The sequence below is a fragment of the Pelobates fuscus genome, chromosome 1 (genome assembly GCF_036172605.1).
Source record: "Pelobates fuscus isolate aPelFus1 chromosome 1, aPelFus1.pri, whole genome shotgun sequence".
Taxonomy (NCBI): Eukaryota; Metazoa; Chordata; class Amphibia; order Anura; family Pelobatidae; genus Pelobates; species Pelobates fuscus.
In genome coordinates this window covers 397640105-397660866 of record NC_086317.1, presented here as the reverse complement: position 1 = coordinate 397660866, position 20762 = coordinate 397640105, and the positions used below count along the sequence as shown (strand labels likewise).

Sequence of the window (20762 nt, the reverse complement as noted above, 5' to 3'; positions counted from 1 at the left end):
TAAAAAGTGACCACAAATATTTATTTAAAAGTGTTCCCATATCTCTTTCTCCTCTTCAGCTCTACCACGAGTTCTGCCTGGGCTCAGGAGCGAGTGGCTCATTTAATGTCTGTTTCCTGGATGTAAACATTGGGTCATCACTTTTTCTTCTTGCCTTTCTGTGTTGGAGGTTCAGGTGATTTCCCTTCCGCCAGTGCCAGCTCTTTCTTCAAAGAGAGAAGCTTTTGTACCTCACTGTCAATCACAGTTTTTTCAGCTTTCCCATTCTTCAATTCTCTCACATGGTTACCCTACCAAAATTAGTGAAAAAAGAAAATAATTAATTGTATGAAACCTTTGGACAAACACCTACTTAAAAAAAAAAAAAAAAAAAAAAAAATGTTTTTAAGATCATTATTACTTTTCAATCATTTTCAGTGTGGGGTCAACATAAATGCCCACATTTTTTTGTATTTTACAGTTTATGTGAAAAGCAAGACTACAAATGAATCAACGAAAACCAAGAAGTGCTTATGGTCTTTCTCAAAATGGCTGAGAGCAGTTACCATATAACAATTTCTAAGCAGTCACCTTTGCCATTTGTAGTGGGCCAGCATGTCAGGAGGTACTGCTTCATTCAAACTTTTTTAAAATAGGATTTGATCACAGTATGTGTTGGCATTGTGCCACTAATTCAAAATGGGTAGTGCAGACATCAGCCATATTTCTCTGATTTAATTTATTGTGGTTAGAGCAAGACCACTTTCAGCAGCCTTTGGCTTCAGGGAAAATTTTTGTTTGTTAATGATTTCAATATTCCAATTACTGGAAAGTGATGGTTATTATAAGTAATCTCCAAATTCTGTCATAGTTTGAAGGTTACTTTTAAGCATGACACCTTAAAAAGGTAGGGATATATGTATACATTCCTTTTAACCCGATAAAAAAACTGAATACTTTAGTCATAACAAGCAAGCATTTAAAGATCCGTGTCCCTCATTTAATGGGGTTAGACAATTTATGCCATCATCATAAGCTGGCCCTGTCACCTCAAACTAGTCTTTCTCCTATCGTTTCCTCTTCCTCATAAGTTTCTCTTTAAAACATAGGACAAAGTAGGGACCACTTTGTCATATGTTTGACAATCCTAACAGGGTTGAGCTTGCCTTATTCTCCACCCTTTGTCTTCTGTATTTTGCCTACACTTGACAATCCTGATAAAGTACTCCCTACATTGCCTTAGGTTTTAAAGAGATCTAGATCAGAGAAGAACAGACTCAGAAAAATGAGAAAATGAGAAAGGTAAGTGTGAGGTGACAGTGCCACTTTAAGGGTTAAGAGGATGCAGCAGACACTTTTGTTCAAGTAGATTCTCTCACCGTATCCGTTTAAAGGACCACTCTAGTGCCAGGAAAACCCTTGTTTTCCTGGCACTATAGGGTCTCTAGGCCCCCCCACCCCCCACCCTTAGGGTTCCCCTTCCGCCGGGCTCTAGGGTGAGGAAGGGGTTAAACACATACCTTTTCTCCACCGCCTCCCTTGGCGGTGGGGACTCTTCGCCTCCTTTCCCTGTCATCGGCTGAATGTGCAGCACAAGCCGCGCACGCATTCAGCCAGTCCATAGGAAAGCATTCTCAATGCTTTCCTATGGACACTGGCGTCTTCTCACTGTGAAAATCCCAGTGAGAAGACGCAAGTGCCTCTAGCGGCTGTCAATGAGACAGCCACTAGAGGCTGGATTAACCTATAGGTAAACATAGCAGTATAAAAAAAAAAAAGTGTTATCCCTAGATGGACCTGGCACCCAGGCCACTTCATTAAGCTGAAGTGGTTTGGGTGCCTATAGTGGTCCTTTAAGTTCCAGTAACAATGAACAAACAATGAGGTCAGTAAATATTTAAAGTATATCACATCAGCCCAACATCGTATAAAAATAGAGGGCTGGAAACAGGTAATTGTAATTAACAGCATCAGTTGCTTTACTATTCCAGTGGAATGCTGTAAAAAGAATGTCAGTGGAAACTAGCCATTTTTAAATTGTTCTTTACACCAGGGTTGCCCAAAAGGTAGATCTTTTAGGTAGATTTTTAAACTACAGCTTCCACGATGCTTTGTCATTCTAAAGGCATGCAAAGCATCAAGGGAGTTGTAGTTCAACAACATCTGGGGATCTACCTTTTGGGCAACCCTGGTGTAAGGAACAATTTAAAAATTGCCAATTTCCACTGACATTCTTTTTACAGCATTCCACTGGAATAGTAAAGAAACTGATGTTGTTAATTAATTACAATTACCTGTTTATACTAACCAAGTCTTGCCTCACAAAAATCTAATAGTATGTAGATTTATACGAAAACAAAATATACACTGGGTGGCCAATTTATTTGGTATATCTAATCTCCAAAATTCAAGTGACCAAATGGTATTAAAAACCATACTCTTCTCCATTACCACCAGCCTCTCACTGACACCACGCAGTATGGATACATGGGGTTTACACCAACTTATAATGACTATCTCCGTGTTACAGCAGGAGCCGACAAGATGCAAGATTTCTTCCACCGACAATCAGTTTTGTTGGGAATATGTCTAATGAACACTCCAGACCACTAAAGCACATTAGCTTGCTGAAATGATATGTGGGAAGAGTGTGTTTGTTTTTTTTTGTCCCCCCCCCCCCATTTTATTAAAAGTGCAGATTTCAACAGAAATTGGTCAAATCAACCATTCTAAACCTGTTGGGACTCCTTAAAATAAGGTTTGCCAGGGCACTTTGCTACAATAAGCCACTACAGCAGACAGTAGTGGTTATTGTGCTTGGGGTGTTCAAAAGGGACACTACAGGCACCCAAACCACTTCATCTTGTGCAGTAAAATTGGTTTGTTTATTGTATTACCCATAATTAATTCTCTAATTCTGCCAATTAAATCACCGTACGTACCTGCTTTTCTACCTGCTGTAGCAGCTCCTTCAATTTCTGGGGATCACCAGCCTTAGAGGTTTCAGGTGCCACTGTGGGTGCTGGTTCTTTGGGAACCGCCTTCTCCTGTGAAAATTAACAAAAATGTTCAGCTCTTTAGAGAAGACCAAACAGATGCACAAAACGGCTGCTGGTTTCCCAGTGTGGAATGAATTCCAGGACATAGAATATTTTCACAGTATTGCTTGTATATACATTTGCAAACAGGTTTGGGGAGATGGCTTGCCATATAAACTTTGGATTTATTCACTAAAGGGAGAATTCCAAGTGAATTTGGAAATTAAGGCCAGAGTAGTCGAACTTAAAGCATAGTTGACTTTTTCTGGTTCTGCTATTTTGACCATGAATTTCAAATTCCCCTCGCGTTTACTTGTAATTCTCCCTTTAGTGAATAACCATGATCGTATACAATATAAGCCAAGAAGCAGTTAGACTCAAATGGAATTATGTCTTTTGGAGATAGCAGTATGTAATTAGAAATTAAATCTTCATTAGGCCATTTTTAAATTTTTGGAGCAATTTTTTTTTAATTTTTAAAATCATTAAATATTAGCTAACCACAAGGAAACATGCAGAGCATGGAAGGCAAATATGTCTAATGCTAAGGTTCTCAATGAAGGGAACACTACAGTAAAATCACAATCAGACATTTTCTAAATGCAGATTTAAAAATAATTTCACTTTTACGTAGCATTTAAAAATGATTTTTCATAAATACAATTCTTCTCATTTTATTTCTAGCCAAAATGTCCTCATTTCAAGCATTTTAGTTACTGTAAAAAATATAAAACCTAGGCAATCAAAGGGAAAAATCTGAATCTTACAATTTTCCCTTCTGTTGACGGACATCAAACACCAGTGCTAAGTTACCAATGCTACCCAAGGTAAAACCAATCCCTACTACATTCACATGTCAATAACTTTATATGGAGGGCACAAAAAAAGCCATCAAATATGCATTGAAATATCCACATATACACATGCAAATTCAGCATTTGTAATGCAGACTACACATGCAGTACATTTACCTGTAGCCCAGAATTGTCCCCATCCGGCTGATGAACAGATAAAAGGATAAGAATAAAGTGAGAGCCCATAATTAAGGGGAGATAGTCGCCACTGTTACAGGTAAACTATCACATCAGATGTGCGACATATTTGTACATTATCCCAATTTTTTTTTTAGTTATCAGATATGCAACCATACACCCGCACATCAATTACTAAACCTGTGACATGATGCAGCATGTAAACAATATAACACCTTTAATATGATGTTATTTCCATACAGATTGTGTAGAATAGGTTAGCAATAACCGTGAATTATATCACTTTACAATACAGCACATACCTAGGCACATTTGCCAGCACTACATTTATTAATAAAATGAAGACAGATTTATGTAATGTGCAAGAATTTACTAAACGAACTTGTGGAAATTGTCAAATTCCTAGGGGACACCAGAAAAAAGCAGCAATTCTTGCCATTTATAATAACTGGCTCATACATCTCACCTGTCCACCTCCAAAGCGCTTTCTCAAGGACTCAATCTGGTCATTCTCCAGCTTCTGAAACAATGGACTCACCTGGGGAATGCAGAGAACAACACAAGATTGGTGCAATTCTCAGTACAAGATGTTGCAATGTACAGATGATTACAACAAGCCACAATACATGGCTTCCTCATAAGACACTGGGCTCAGCTATCGTGTAGCTGGAGCAATGTCAGCAGGGAATTCAGAGAGGAAAAACATTGCAGCAGCATGTAAGCCAACACGTGGTTCTATTTTTATTTGTGGTCTGACTCTAATGCAGTTTAACTACTTGACTACCAGATGAGCAAGCAACGCACTGATTATGCCTCTGGCACTCCGAATATATGCCATAAAATGTTGTAATGAATAATCTGCACTGAACAATTTTCACATATCTCTGGCATATATTTTTTTTTTCCCAAAAAAGTTTTTCTATTGTTTTGCAAAATGAACTGGGATGGGGTAAACACAAATACATACATCACCCCTCTTAATTTTGTGATCACAATGTCAAATTATTTTCCATCAATTGTTGTGGTGTCTATTCAGGTTTACCAGGTTATAACTTAAAGGCAAGACAGGTTAGATAGATAGATAGATAGATATAGTTAAGGCGTTTAGCCATTATTTATGATGGACAATATTATAGAGAAAAGAAGCTCAAAGAGGCTACACTTCAAATCACAATTTAAAACAAAGTGTGTAAATTGTTCATGTAACCAGCAAGTTGTATCTATAAGAAAGGAGTATTTTTAAGTGGGATGCGTATGCAGTATATCGCTGTATCACGGAATTATTCAGTACGTTGATCAAGTAAACAAGTGCAGACTTTCAAAAAGGCACAGGAATTGACCAAAGTACCAAAAAAAACATTTGCACACAGTATTAGTGTCACTCCAGGGATCTCATACTGCTAGCGTGCACAGCTGGGACAGGACAGAAGGAGCGATTACTGGAGATCGAGGTCTACACCGCAAATATTTGTGTATTTTATCCACACATTCCACTTGTTAATTAGTGCCAGTGTGGAGGTATTGTAGCCAAGTCATTTGCCCATTCATTTGAGTTGTTTCAATAAATACTGCATTAAAAGGCTCTTGCATTGCGCTTTATTCCAGAACTGCCATTTGTTGTGGTTTTATGTTTTTATTTTAGACTGGAGTGTGAAAGATATTCTTTTGGGACGGACGCTGCAGAAAACCCCACAGAGTAAGTAACTGAACACTTTTTCAATTATTATTTGCACGTTTTTGTGATGTAGGATTTCACTTGCTGGACCTATTTTAATTATTTTTTTAATTAGACTTTAATTTAATGCATATTATTTTGATTATATTAGTAGTCTAGTCATATTTTCTTGTTTAATTGTAATTGTAAGGTACCAAAACATTTTTTTGCGTTTTCAGCATGGTGGAGTTAGCGGCCTATTTGAGGTGGATGTTTAGTGAACATATACGGAAGCCGATCTTTAAAAAGAGCTAAATGTAGTTTTGGGGATGAGGTGTCCTTTAAACACTACAATCGGAAGAATAGATGAAATCTCCAACCATAGTCCAGGTAAACATGCAGATTATCACACTTGGATTAGAAGCTCTGACCTATAAAGCATGGCAAGCTGGGGGAACTAAGAAGCAGTGCAGGATTATATTTGTGAACAAGTCAGAAGTATTTTTTAATTCTTAATGAAATCTATAGCATATAAACCATTGATCCTGTTCTGGCTGCAGATATGCAAGAAATGACATCTTTTTTTTTTTCTTGTACATTACCCGGAATGCATAATTTATAAATGAAACATTTTTCATATTTCACATTCATAAGACACAGGACTGTATTTATTTTTTCTGTAAAATACGGCTTACTCACATTGCCAATACGGTGTCCACTTGGTAGTGTGCAGCGGAAGTCATTGGTCAGCACATTAACTTCTTTAGGCACCAGCAGCTGCTCCTGAATGATGCCAGCAATTGTTGGCATGTATGGCTGCAGGATGACGGCCAGCAGGGCCGACATATTGATAGCCACTCCAGTTACTGTTCCTGCGCGTTTCCTGCCATAAGAAGAGTGGCATTACATAAAGCATAAAGCACAAGTACAGACATTTAACTGGATTCTGAGCTTTCAAGCTTTGCAACCAAAATACAGCATTGATTAGTTGATAAATCACTGCAATTCTGGTTGTGGGCCTAAAAATGAAGGTCATACAATGGCACAAGTCATGTCTATTTAGTAACTCTACTATGTGGATGCGTGAAATCTTTAGAACACAGACAGGCTGTTGGAAAACTGGAACAGTTTTTCTTGTTGATATAGTAAAAGGAACTAAAAAAAAAAAAAAAAAATTACAAAAATAAACTATGATAAAATACTTATGCTGACTTGAAATAAAGTTTTTTTGTAAAAAAAAATAAAAATAAAAGGCTGATTAGATGCATTATTAGTTCTGCAGACAAAAGAAAATGCATAGAACAATACGAAAGGAGAGAGAGACGTTAAACACACGCAAAACTTACTGCTCTTCTTTGGTTCCTTTGATGCATTTCCATGGTTCATTTACTTGAATATACTGGTTTCCATGACGAGAGATGTTCAGAATACACCGCAAAGCATCCCGGATACTGAAATTCAAAAAGAAGAATTGTATATATTTTTGGAATGGCTTTCTCCTACCAAAAATCAGATTACAAACTCAAGTTTAATAATACGGAATGTCATACCGGACTTTTTCCAGGAGCTGGTTGTACTGATGGAGCTCTGCAGCAACCTGGGCCACCAGCCTCTTATCCTCCGATAGAAGCTCCATTTCTGGAACGCAGCCATTGAAAAACTTCTGTACAAACATACCGGCTCTGCAGTGGAGAGAAAATTTCAATTTCGGCATTCTAACACATTTCCATGCGTATGTTCACACAAAATTAAGTTATTACTTCTAGAATGTCAGCTCAATTTTGATACAGTGGATCTTATGAAAGTTTATAGCGACTGATCATACCGCACTAAGTGATAAGGCTTGGAGGCCGTAGAGAACACTTAAGTAAAATAAGGACAAGTAAAGTATTTGCTCTACACAAGAGCTTCAGTGCACCAGAGACTTTGCTTTTAGTGCAAATAGATCAGTTGTCTGAACAAAAGAATCTAAGATATCATTACATATGTCGATGGGTGTACCTAAACAATGGACTTATTTTGTGTAATTTAAAGGGAAACTGAACTCTAATGACTAAAGACCAATTATTTCCAGCAGCATCAATGCAAACATGTCTGTCAAGAAGGTTAAAAAAATAAATAAATAAAAAATTGCAAGAAAATTGGTTCTGGGAAATGAAGCAATGCATTCTAAAAATGCTGTATGATCCAATATAAATTCAGTGCAAGCGTCGCACTTATGTAATGCATGAAATAAAAGCCAGAATTTCACAAAAAACGTGTCATACTAGTTCTGACTCATGATAGTCACAGTTTGCGGACTTAAGTTAAAAAAAGTTACACTCATAGAACATTGCTCAACAATACCGGTTTACAAAGTTGCCCAAGTTGTTAAGTAGTTCTGAGTTGTTCTTCAGCATCAGGTCACCCCAGCTGAATGCACTGTCCTGGCCCTCAGGTCGCACATAGAGCAAGTAGAACCTCCAGATGTCAGCAGGGATTCCAGTGTCCTTCGCCATATCACCAAACACTCCTACTCCCCGGCTCTTTGAGAATTTCCCGTCCTCGTAATTTAAGTATTCTAGTCACAAGAAAGTTCTGATTTTAGACATGTTATGGAGGTGTTACAACACTTTAGTGTCTAATTCTGCAAGTCAGAAATTTCAAACATATCCTCTTCAATTTTCTAATCTTTGAAGGGAAACCAAATGTTTAAACTCACCTGTGGCTATGAGATGGTTGACCAATGTATAATTGTCTTCAGCTCCCAGCAAGCAAGCAGGGAAGATCACACTATGGAATGGGACATTATCCTTTGCCATAAAGTTATAAAGTTGGACCTAAACCGGAGGATACAAATAAAAAAAAAAAAAAAAAAAAAACAATTTAAGTTTATAAAATATGCACATCCCATTTATCCTTCGCAGAAATCATACCAAACAAGTTTCACATTAAAATGTCCACAAACAACCAAAATCTAGGGATTTAAAGCAGGACGTGACACATTTGCTTGGAAACTTTGATCCAGATTTTTCAAAGTCAAATACAATTCTTAAAGGGACACTATACTATAGTCACCAGAGCAACTACAGCTAAATGTAGTTGTTCTAAAGTCTATTGCCTGTCCCTGCACACTTTTTAATAGACACTGCCATTTCAGAAAAAGGCATTTGATTACATTGCAACCTAGTAACACCTCTAGTGACAGTCACTCAGACGGCCCCTAGAGGTGCACTCTGGGTCAGTGCTGCACAGTGTGCAGCAACTACGTTCAGCATCTCCACGCTCTACATCGAGACGCTTAATGCACCCCCATAGTGATGCACTGATTCAATGCATCTATATAAGGAGATGCTGATTGGCATAGTGCAGTGTTTTTGAGCTGCCTGAGCGATAGCCTCCCAATACTTTCAAATAGGAAAGCATTGAGTTGACAGATATCATCAAGATTTCGGACATGGAGGCGGCAATAGCTGCGGTTAGACTGGCACGGCGTGGGGAAAAAGGTGAGTCAAAATACCTTTTCCATGTGAGTGAAGGGGGGCCGGTCACCTAAAACAGACACTCATTGACAAACACACAAATATTTGTTTTATTTTAATGTGTCCACCCAGCCCTGATTTAAAGAAAACTACTAAAAATCTTAGAAATAAGTGAAGTGATCACCTGTTCAGGATTTTTCCACCATTTCTCCCACTGATCTGTATAGTTGGCAGTTATAGAAATGTATCCAATAGGAGCATCAAACCACACGTAAAACACCTATAAAAAGAAATACAATTATGTTTTTTTTTGCTTTGTGTAGACCATGAAATTGCATAGGAGGAAATGAAAGAAAAGGAAGAGGGACCTTGTCTTTAAAACCATCAAGTGGCACAGGAGTTCCCCACTTAAGATCTCGCGTGATGCACCGTGCTTTCAAGCCGTCACGGATCCACGAGCGGGTTATATAGCGAGCGTTTGCAGTCCAGTCTCCAGCTGCAAAGGTCTGGTCCAGCCATTTCTGTAAACGTTCCTCCAGCTATAATAGAAAATGGTTTCCATTGCTTCAAATAGAATGAGGACAGTAATATGTACAGGAATTAGAAGGTTTACTGTAAAGAACAGCCAAGATCAATGTAGCAATTCCACAAAATGAACACTCACTGATTTTTAAGGTGATCTTAACACCCACAAATATTTAATTGATATGTCCAATATCAGGTAGGTAGGGATAGATAAGCAGATTAGATTTAAAAAAAATTATGAAATGTAAAAAAAATAAAACCACATACCTTTGGGAGGTCTAAGAACAGATGCTTGGATGATTTAATTACTGGAGTTTCCTTGCACACTTTGCACTGTGGATTCTAGAATTTACAAATTAGACATTAAAACCAAGAAGGTCATGAGAAAATAACACCAATCCATTTAGTTAAAAATTTATATCAAATACGTTTTTATTTCCCACTTCTGGGAAGAAAAGGTAAAAAAAAAAAACACAAATAAAAAAAAAATTATAATTTACCTTTAACTCAACAGCATTGATGAGTTTCCCACATTTGTCACACTGATCACCACGGGCCTCCTCATACTTGCAGAATGGGCAGATTCCTTCCACAAAACGATCAGCAAGGAACCTCTGACATTTTTCACAGCGGAGTTGCTCCACAGTGTCTGTCAGAAGGAAGTCCCTTTGAAGGAGACGATGGAAGATGTCCTGGGCAATCCTAGATGGAAATAAAGTTAAAACCACTAAGTTTCTACAGTCTTTGTCAAGAAGAAGAAAGCTCACTTTCCTGCATGGAAATTGTGCATTTCTAAAAATTTAATAGAGGGAGTCAATACACAAGTAAGGTCATTTGGAAGTGATGTAAATTGGAGAAGAGCCTTTGGAAGCAATTCATACGGTACGTTTCCGGTGGTGTTCTTAAACATAGCATGGCCATATGGAGTGACCAAATTCCCATATCTTTTTCCTACGTTCGGTTATTTTAAAAAGCCTTATAAGATTTAAAAAAAAAAAACTATTTGTGTGTGCACTGTTCCTGTAACTTAATTTGTATATATTTTGGTCTTTACAGTAGCATCACTATGAATAAACATTTTAAATGTGACCCCCAATTATCTTTTCCCCGACCAAGAAAATACTAGTGTCTTTTTTGTTAGTTCTTCGTAAAGATAAGGTCATTAGGAAAAATTCAAAGCATGCTTTGGCTTAGAATTGAAATTCCAAAGCAATTACAAAGATATCACAGGACCAAAGTTGTCGATATTTTGTCTTATGCAAGTGCTCATTTTTGACAAAATGTCGATAAGGGCATCACATCTTGACATTTCTCATAAACTTTTGCAAACGATAGCCATTCAAAACTAGGATTTCCTTGTGATATACACTCAAGATAGTAAAAGTGTTCTATATTACTCACGTTGTCTGTTTCTGAGTAGTCGTCCTACCAAAATAGTCAAAGGAGATGTTAAACCACTGGTAAATTGCAGTGTGGACAGCATTATACTTGTCACAAATTTGTTGTGGTGTTAATCCTTCCTCCATGGCTTTGGTTTCTGTGGCTGTGCCATATTCATCAGTCCCACACAAATACAACGTGTTCCAGTTTCGGAGACGGCAGTATCTGGAAGGAGCAAAATAAAGAAAATATAATGGAAAAGGTCAGAAATATGATTATTAACAAAACAGTTTGTTCCCACACAAAACTATGTGGTCACAACTATGGTGAGAAGTACAAGTTAAGATGATGATAACCTTGCTACTAAAATAGGCAAGATTCTCAGGTAAAGGATGGAGTCAGCTAGTTAAAATATGAGAGTTCTGATGCAGAACCTTTTGGGAGAATTATGAATTCTTGGTAAAGGCAGATCTCATTGCAGAAGCTTCATCCAAAGCTTTTTTTAATGCAGAAACTTCAAAACGTCAGTATCGTTACGGTACTTATTTTTTGCCCCCATGTGCCTTTTTTGTGCACAGGTTTTAATGTACCAATATAATTTATATAATAAAGTCAACTCCAACCTGTAATGTCCCTTTAAGACCTTTGCTCTTTATCCTGCAGGTTTAAGGAAGTGGGACTCCAACATCACACAGAGCTGCCAAGTAACACCAAACAATGCCAATATTCTACTCACCTGGCAAAGACATCTGCACTTAGCACGGAGCCAATAATATTCCCCAGGTGAGGCACATTGTTCACATAGGGCAAAGCACTAGTGATCATTATATTCTTTTCCCCATCAACAGGAAGGCTGGAAATAAAACAATGGTAGTCATGTGATTGTAAATCGAAAAAAAAAATAAAAAAAAAATAAAAAAAAAAATATATATATATATATATATATATATATATATATATATATATATATATATATATATATTTCCTGATAAAGGTGTGCTCATACCTATACAGTATGTAAACATCAAGGAATAGTATTAGGCTGAATAATACAATGTGCTGTCACTGCCACAATCATAATGTAAACACAATTAAGGTTTCTACTGGACACAGACATAAAAACAAATATAAACATGGTGCTAAGCTATTAGACACAGAGTGTAACGAAAACATAATGTAAAGCGTACGACTTTCCTACACACATAGAAATTTGAAAGAAATGTAAAGATTTACATAAGAGGGCAAAAACACAGTCTGAAACCAAAAGTAACTCACATGGGGTGCTGTCTTAGTCTTGCCTGAGGAGCATCGGCAAGACCTTTACTCCAAGCTTCAGCAGCCGATGCAATGTCCTCCTCAGATAATGTCTTCACTGCGGCATCTTCTTCCTACAAGAAACTTGATATGAACATCTGATGCGATCTGGCATTATCAAAGACAACACTAACAAATTAAGTATGCACTTAATATATGGAACCCAACATACCATATATCGAAGTACCCTTTAATGGTAAACAGTCACGGTTTGTTATTTCAATTAAAAGATTACATGCATGGAGTACAATATCTTGTGTAATGATACATATTTATATTCATGATGTAGTCAATGTACGCTATATTTAAGACAACTGAAGAAAGAGCACCTCATCTTGTCTTGACACAATATTTCTGTAATAGATGCAATTAAGCTTGATCACTTATAAACAATCTTATATTGATTTTTTTTCTCCAAATATGCTCTGCCAGAAAGGCAACAACAACTGAAATGCCAATGTTTAGCTGTTCTTTAGATAGGTGCATACAAGCTAGCCAGGCATATTAACTTCATAGCTTAACGTCCACCTCCACCCCACCCCCAAACAAACGGGATAATTTAAAATGCGTAGTGCATCCAAAAGGAAACAAATCTAAGAGGATCTGTCTGTGTACCAGCTTTAAAAGATAAATAGATATACATGGAGGTTGTTAAACTAGGATTAGACCCACATAGAAAAGGTCGCAATATCATCATACACAAGTCATACGTTTAGACTGGAGAAAAAAAAAAAAGTGTTAAGTCTAAGGCAAAGGAAAGGTTTTTTTTTACAGTAAGAACAATAAGGATGTGGAATTCTCTGCCCAAAGAAGTGATTTTATCAGTCTGTACAGATGTTTAATATCAACTGGATGCATACTTGCAAAAACATAATATTCAATACTTTTTGGGTAATAGCTTCTTGATCCAAGGAATATCTGACTGCCATTTTGGAGTCAAGGAGTATTTTTTTCCCCCTAGTTTGGAATTGGAAGTGCTTCAAACTGGGTTTTTGCCTTCTTTTGGATCAACAGCAAAAACTACACGTGAGGAAGGCTGAACTGTATGGCCTTTTCAGCCTATGTAATTATGCAACTATAATATTACAATATCAAAGCACACGAATGTGCCCCCATACTGCTCGAAAAAAAGTTTTCTATTACTCAATATTTTGATAGAACGACCATGCTGTTTGGAAAATAGAAAAGACATGCACAGCTTGCATTTATTTGAATTAATTGGTACCATGGACCCATTCTATACAGTATTAGTCAATGTAAGCTAATGCATTGTGAACCCCCAGTGATTACGCACTGAGCCTTTACCTCGTTACAAGCAGGTTTTTCCGCTGGAAGCACAGGTGTAGGTAACTTTTGGAGAAACGCTTTGAACGCAGATGCCCCCTGCCCCTTCAGCAGTGATTCTGCAGCCTTTTGACACTCTTCCAATTGGCTTACATTTTTAAACCAGCTCTTGAAGGAAGACAGATTATCTAAAATAAAAAAAATAAAAAAAGACAAATTGAGCGGCCAACATTTAGAAGGTGGATAACTTATTATGCTGTATGTAACTTAGTCTACAAATAATTTAAAGGCAATGTGATATTGTTTGTCTGAACCACAATATATTTAAGATGAGCTAGAAAAAAGTAAATATAGAGTAGCATCTTGGACTCTAGATCATAGATGGTAGTTCTACATGTACGGAGTCCTAGTTGCCACCATAATTCCTAATTCTTTTTCATGGCCCAACAGTTCAGATATAGTATACCTAAGAGCTCAAATTTAACTAATAATATGCCCCCCCCCCCAAAAAAAAAAGAAAAAAACCAAATCAAAACTATTAATAATGTTCATTAATACATTTCAAAGTAGTCTATACAAAGATGTGACAAATTCTGCTATACATACATTCCAAAAACAAATACATTTACTAAGAAAAGTGAAACATTGCTAGCATCAGCACAATGCTTACCTGGTAAGCTATCCAAACTGGTAAAAAGAGGGTAGATGGAGGCCCATACTGCAACATCAGCAACTGAGAGACTATCCTAAAAAAGTGGATTAAAGATTTAGAGTTATTAATCAAAAACAGATTGATCCCATACAGAAATAGCACAGCAAGAATTAAATGATCACAGAATCTATTGTAAAGTCAAAGTGGCTCTGTCACTGGAAATAAAATAAAAAATAAATAAAAATAAAATGGCTGCTCCCAGATACTGTGATCCAGCACACGACAAACATATAAATAAAGCCAAGTATCAAGGGAGTGAGTAACGAACCGTATATCCCTCTCCCCATCCTGTAGGTCAAGTAAAGGTTTAAAAATCCTTTTTCCCCCAACTTTACCTCTATCGTCAAGGCTAGTGAGCATGTATATTAAAGCTTCTCTATAGGAAAAGCATTGATTGGTGCTTTCCTATGGGGAATTTGAAGACATTAGACATCTTCATGCAAAGCGTGAGGTCATTCAAAGTCGTTTCAGGATGTGCCCCTAGTGGATGTCTGCAAGACAGCCACTAGGAGGTGGAGTAAACCCTGCAAAATAATCATTGCAGATCCTCTGAAACCGCAATATTTTACATTGCAGGGTTAAACAGACAGGGGCACTGCAGCCAGACCCCTTTAATTGGATTAAGTGGTCTGGGTGCCTATTGTGTCCATTTAAAAATCTGTCCTAGTTTTGACAGTACCAATAGGCAGTGAGAGCAGGCTGGGATGACACGTACATTTTGCACCTTCATTTACTAGAAGTTATGGTGCACCAAGTTTCCTTTACCTACTGACAATAGCCATGGAAAACTACATCAGAAGCATCATTCTCACGTGGTATATTTATACAGATCTGCCACTTTCCAATGTGCACAGTAATGAGGCACGGTTACCATTACTGTATATATACATATATGATAAGGTAGCACTCTCAGGTCTTCTTTGCAATAAATTATAAACTTTTATTTGCTTACAAAAATAGAAATAAATAAACGTTTCAGTCTGACAAAGCAGACTTTCATCAGGATAAGCTTAATACACGCACAGTATGCAACATGATTTTTTTAAATTTTGTAAGCAAGTAAAAGTTATATTTTATTGCAAAGAAGACCTGAGAGTGTAACCTTATCTTTTGTATGCTATGCTATGCTGACAAGCACTGGGCAGATTAACTGGATTAAATCCTCTGGATTTTTAATATAATTACAGTTGCACATAACATAGAAACATAGAAACATAGAATGTGACGGCAGATAAGAACCATTCGGCCCATCTAGTCTAACCTGCATACAATAAGCAGACAGGGATTGTGTTTCAGACTTCACCCTGCGTTTCTGCAAGCAACCTTAGCAATGGATACGGGTTTAAAACCGAAAACAAACAAACAAACAAACAAAAAAAAACAAAAAAAAAAACAACAACAACAGATTGTACAGCTGTGACCTTTTTGGTCTTGTCAACATGGCGCATGATCTAGTCTAGAAATTGAATTCATTCTGCGAGCATATAACAAGGTGCCAGATAGTGCAAAGACCCAAAAAAATACCTTAAAAGGGACACTATTGTCACCAGAACAACTACAGTCTTTTCAGAGAAAATGCAAGGTGTACATTACAGCCTAGTGCAGGGGTAGGCAACCTATGGCACTAGTGCCATGCACGGCACTCGAGGTGTCTTTGCACGGCACTCAAGGCTGCTAGCGCCAAACGCACTCTGGCATATCAGGAGTCCCAGTAAAACTTCAGATATTTCCTAGTACGAAGAGGTGGTGAAGGACAATCCTCAATTTATGCATTGCAGCACATAGAGGAAGTGATCTCAGATCACTTCCTCCCAGCACTTGTGAATGGGAATCCACACTGTAGTAGAGCAGCTCTCGACAGCTATCGCAGCTCCTTTCCTTGACCTGTAGCTGGCCAGCCTGGTCCCCACTGGAACCCAGGGAACCCACCCACACTGCTAGATATACACAGAAATGCAGAATAACCCTGCCCTCATACAAATAATATGAACAGCCCACACACACACACACACAACACACAATACCCACAAACGCAACACCACTAACAATCCACATACATGCACACAACCCCACATGCAGCCTCTCACATGCAATACCCCAAACAGCCCCCACACACTACCAAACACACAATGTGACGTATCCATCCACACTGACAATTCCACAAGCAGCCCTCATACACAGCCCACATTCATATGTATTATACACGATACCATAAACTAGTAATGAACATATACAATATAATAGCTCATATACGCACAAATACAACGATACAAAGCAATTACAGTAACAATAACAAGCAGAATACGGCAGCATACACACCTCAATATAAAAAAATAGGATCGGCACGCTACGGGACATCACAACCCTATATCGGCACAGTGCTGCTAAAAGGTTGCCTACCCCTGGCCTAGTGATTACTCCACTAGCCACTCCTCAGATGGCAGCTAGTGGTGCTTCCTGGGGCAGTGCTGCCTATTGTGCATGCAGACACTGAACTTTCCTCATAAGGATGCATTGATTCAATTCATCTCTATGAGGAGATTGGCCAGGGTTGTGTTTGACTTGTGCTGGCTCTCCCCTAGATCAGCGTCCTTGACAGTCCTATGGGGAAGCATTGTGATTGGCTAAGACCACCTCTTCTGATGATGTCAGCAGACAGCCGGCAGGTTAGAGGCAGAAAGAGGCAGAGCCAACAGCTGCAGACATGAATACAAGCAAGATTTTACTTTAACCACAATAGCTATGAAGTCAGTTATCATTCCCTTTAAAGCACGGCACTAAATACACAAAATACCTAATTGGGAAAAAAACAAAACTAAAAACTAAAATAAAAAGCAAACACACACTAGTTGCATTGATTGGGCAGGGTGCAGTATATAAAAGATCAGTGCTTACAGTAACAATGTATGGGCGGTTTTCCTTTCCAAGGCTCTGATCAAGATGAATGAGACACTTCTGAATGTTTAGTATAGCTTCTTCCTTCTTCTTACCCTGAACCACATGACTATGCAGGGCAGCGATGCATGCTGGCTATTGGAGGATAAACAAAAAGTTTTAAATAACTTCAACACCAGAAAAAGACAATAATTTGCAGTCAAATATAGGACTGGAACTGATGAAAAGTACAGCATGTATTCTTATAACACACCTGCAGTTCTGTAGCTTCCCATTCCAGCCACTGATTGCTTAGGTCAGTTATGTCCTTTCCTGATGACAAGAATAAATACCTAAAAGAAGAGGAGGGAAAAACAAAACAAAAAACACATTAATATCACGTTGCTTTGTTTGCTTCAGGCTCCCATCAGTAATGTCATGGCAACATCATTTGAACAACAAAGCAACGATGTGTACATACTGCAAAACTGTGGATATAGTATGGAATTATTGTGCATCAGAGTGTGTACCAACCTTAAAGGGACACGATGCAATAAAACAACTTTAGCTTAACCCCTTAAGGACAAATGACATGTGTGACATGTCATGATTCCCTTTTATTCCAGAAGTTTGGTCCTTAAGGGGTTATTAATGAAGTGCTTTTCTAGCCAGCTTACTGCTCAGTTCTCTACCATTTAGAAGTGAAATCACTTTGATTATTCCGCCCTAGCCGCACCTCCCCCTTGCTGTGACTCATACAGCCTCCATGAGAAAAAAAAAACGGTTTTATTTTCAGTCTGATTTTCCAGCACAGTGTGTTATCTTTAGGAGTTCTAATATCTTGCTCAATTGATTGAACTTTAATCTCACATACAGGAAGATGTTGCGGGCCATAGTAAGCTATTTACAGAGCTCCAAGTGCCAGGTGCCAATTCTCCCTCTCAGTGACCTGCTGTGCAAAGAATATGCACAGAATTGACATTAGCTAGCCTAGAACACTGGTCCGTGCTGGCTAAGTTACACCTCTGACAACAACATAAACAAATCTGAAGTTGTCAAGGTGCTTGGAGTAACCCTTAAACTCTTGGAAGCTAACCTTCCCTCGGTACTTTCATAAAACCAGTGGAGAGATGGTCAATGTTTGATACATACCTACAGATCGCATTGGTAGTGAAGAGAAAGTTTCCATTATCTAATTGCAGGGCTGGCAACTTAGGCTGTGATAGGAAAGGCACAACCTTTTCTGAAAAAAGACAACAAAACACACATCTGTAAATTAAATAAATCCTATACTGTATATCCAAACTATTTAAAAGCATTACAAAATGGTATATGATGGTATATGATGGATTGATGATGAAGACTATGGGAATGTGAAGATAATGAAGATGTGAATGTTCAGAAGAACGGTATACAATGAAGATTGATTATAATAATAGTTTTAAATAAAATAGAAATATACAAATACAAATATGAAGATAAAAGAAATTGGAAAGGGGAAAAAAAGTGTTACAAAAAGGAACTTTATCCCCAGCAGTCTCAAAACAAATGAGACATTTCTATAATATACCTAATAAGTTAGGAAAGCATATCAATGAAACGGTTATTAGCTTACCCTCCTCACACCTTGGTAATCCACCCGGTTTCCTCAGCTGCAACGGTGTCATCCAATAAATGAACCCTTTGCAGTAAACTATTCCAGTAACCTACTTTTTCCCCATACATGAAATACATCCACCCCTACCTCTTGTGCCATCTTACCCCACTCCATCTAGAATGTATGCTTCTTTGAGCAGGGCCTTCTACACCTTCTGTACCTGTTCATCCAGCTTGTCTGTTTACAAATACATGTCTATTTGTCCACCTATTGTACATCGCTACAGCAGTTGTTGGCACTTTATAAATAATAACACTAATTTGTATGGACGAGATAATTCAATGTTTCAAAACCCTAGACATTTAAGCAATTAATAAATGCCAACATAAAAATTGTTGGTGGCCTACCATAAAAACAATATATATAAATCAATTGTTATCAAACACATTAACAAAGAAGTCCATATATTTATAAAGTATCAAAAAGAGAGCTGGATGGAACTATGAAGGTTTGGGTGCTGATAGAGTGTCAGGATTCAGGACATTTAAAGCAGTGGGGTCTGACTGCACATCACAGGGGAGAGAGTTAACAAAAAGGTGGATTGACAGAGCCTACAATTAGCTGATTTGGGGGAGAACTCCTGCTAATAATCATGTCATGGGATGAAAGCATAGACCAGGGGGTAGGCAACCTTGTGCACCCCAGATGTTGTGGACTACATCTCACATGATGCTGTGCCCGCATTAAAGGAGATGTAGTCCATAACATCTGGTGTGCAGAAGGTTTCCTACCCCCTGGCATAGTGTGTGCCCATTACAAGCCTTGTGCAGTCCATGCAGTCCAATCTGCTTACCTTCCTGCTGCAGCCTTTGGATTTCCACATTCCCAGCCCACAGACCAGCAGCTGCTAGAACTTTAATCCCATGTGGGCTCCCTTCACTTATTACCAGCTTCATGAGAACACCGTAACACACACACCGCACTCTAGAACACTGCAACACACCGGTCTTTCAATCACAGCTGATGCAACGCACAAGAAAGTGAAAGACACATGGGCCGCAAAGCATCTAGGGACATGTAGTCTGATGAACGTCTAAACCTTAAGCTTAACGAGCAGAAGAAAACTACAAACCCCGACAGGCAAAGGTGCAGTTATCAGAGTGGACGTTTCCGGGGGGGCATGCGTATATTATGTGGGCGTGTCCTCCGACCACCTGTTAGTAGGCAGCAAATGGTGGCTTGGGGGAGAATTGTGCAATAAAATGGGGTGCGACGTCATTGGTTAATGGGGATTTAAGGCTTATTCCCTGCTCTAGCACGGATATTATTATAACGCTGAGTTACAGTATTTAGTCTGAATTAGTCAAACTGCATACCTCTGTGTCCATATTTACATACCTCCTAAGTGGCCCTATTCAGGAGGCACAGTCCCTAGTTTGGACCCGATCCATCCGTCCCTCTCTTCTGTTCCTCTTTAATAGGCTCCATAGTAATAATACTCACAGTGAGCTTTATAATGTTGGTGTGTGTGCCTGTATAACCGAGCTCCATAGTAATAATACTCACAGTGAGCTTTATAATGTTGGTGTGTGTCTGTATAACCGAGCTCCATAGTAATAATACTCACAGTGAGCTTTATAATGGTGTGTGCCTGTATAACCAAGCTCCATAGTAATAATACTCACAGTGAGCTTTATAATGGTGTGTCTGTATAACAGAGCTCCATAGTAATAATACTCACAGTGAGCTTTATAATGTTGGTGTGTGTGCCTGTATAACCGAGCTCCATAGCAATAATACTCACGGTGAGCTTTATAATGTTGGTTTGTGTGCCTGTATAACCGAGCTCCATAGCAAAAATACTCACAGTGAGCTTTATAATGTTGGCGTGTGTGCCTGTATAACCGAGCTCCATAGCAATAATACTCACAGTGAGCTTTATAATGTTGGCG

At 38.3% G+C, this 20762-nt stretch overlaps 1 protein-coding gene across 2 annotated transcripts; it reads right to left on the bottom strand.

The window, feature by feature from the left end:
• Nucleotides 1-19862, bottom strand: MARS1 (methionyl-tRNA synthetase 1). 2 transcript variants are annotated; one of them, XM_063427436.1, is made up of 22 exons: nt 19664-19862; nt 18366-18456; nt 17488-17566; nt 17235-17369; nt 14298-14373; nt 13649-13815; nt 12305-12417; nt 11766-11882; nt 11051-11254; nt 10150-10351; nt 9917-9991; nt 9493-9663; nt 9309-9404; nt 8365-8482; nt 8010-8223; nt 7214-7345; nt 7010-7114; nt 6363-6546; nt 4476-4547; nt 3989-4015; nt 2922-3026; nt 1-290 (listed from the first exon to the last, which is right to left on the bottom strand). In XM_063427436.1, the coding sequence occupies exons 1-22, from the start codon at nt 19764-19766 to the stop codon at nt 138-140; spliced, it is 2739 nt and encodes a 912-aa protein (XP_063283506.1). In that variant the 5' UTR covers nt 19767-19862; the 3' UTR covers nt 1-137. The 2 variants fall into 2 exon arrangements, with proteins under 2 accessions (XP_063283506.1, XP_063283513.1); XM_063427443.1 differs by lacking the exon at nt 3989-4015.
• Between the last annotated feature and the right edge of the window lie 900 nt (nt 19863-20762).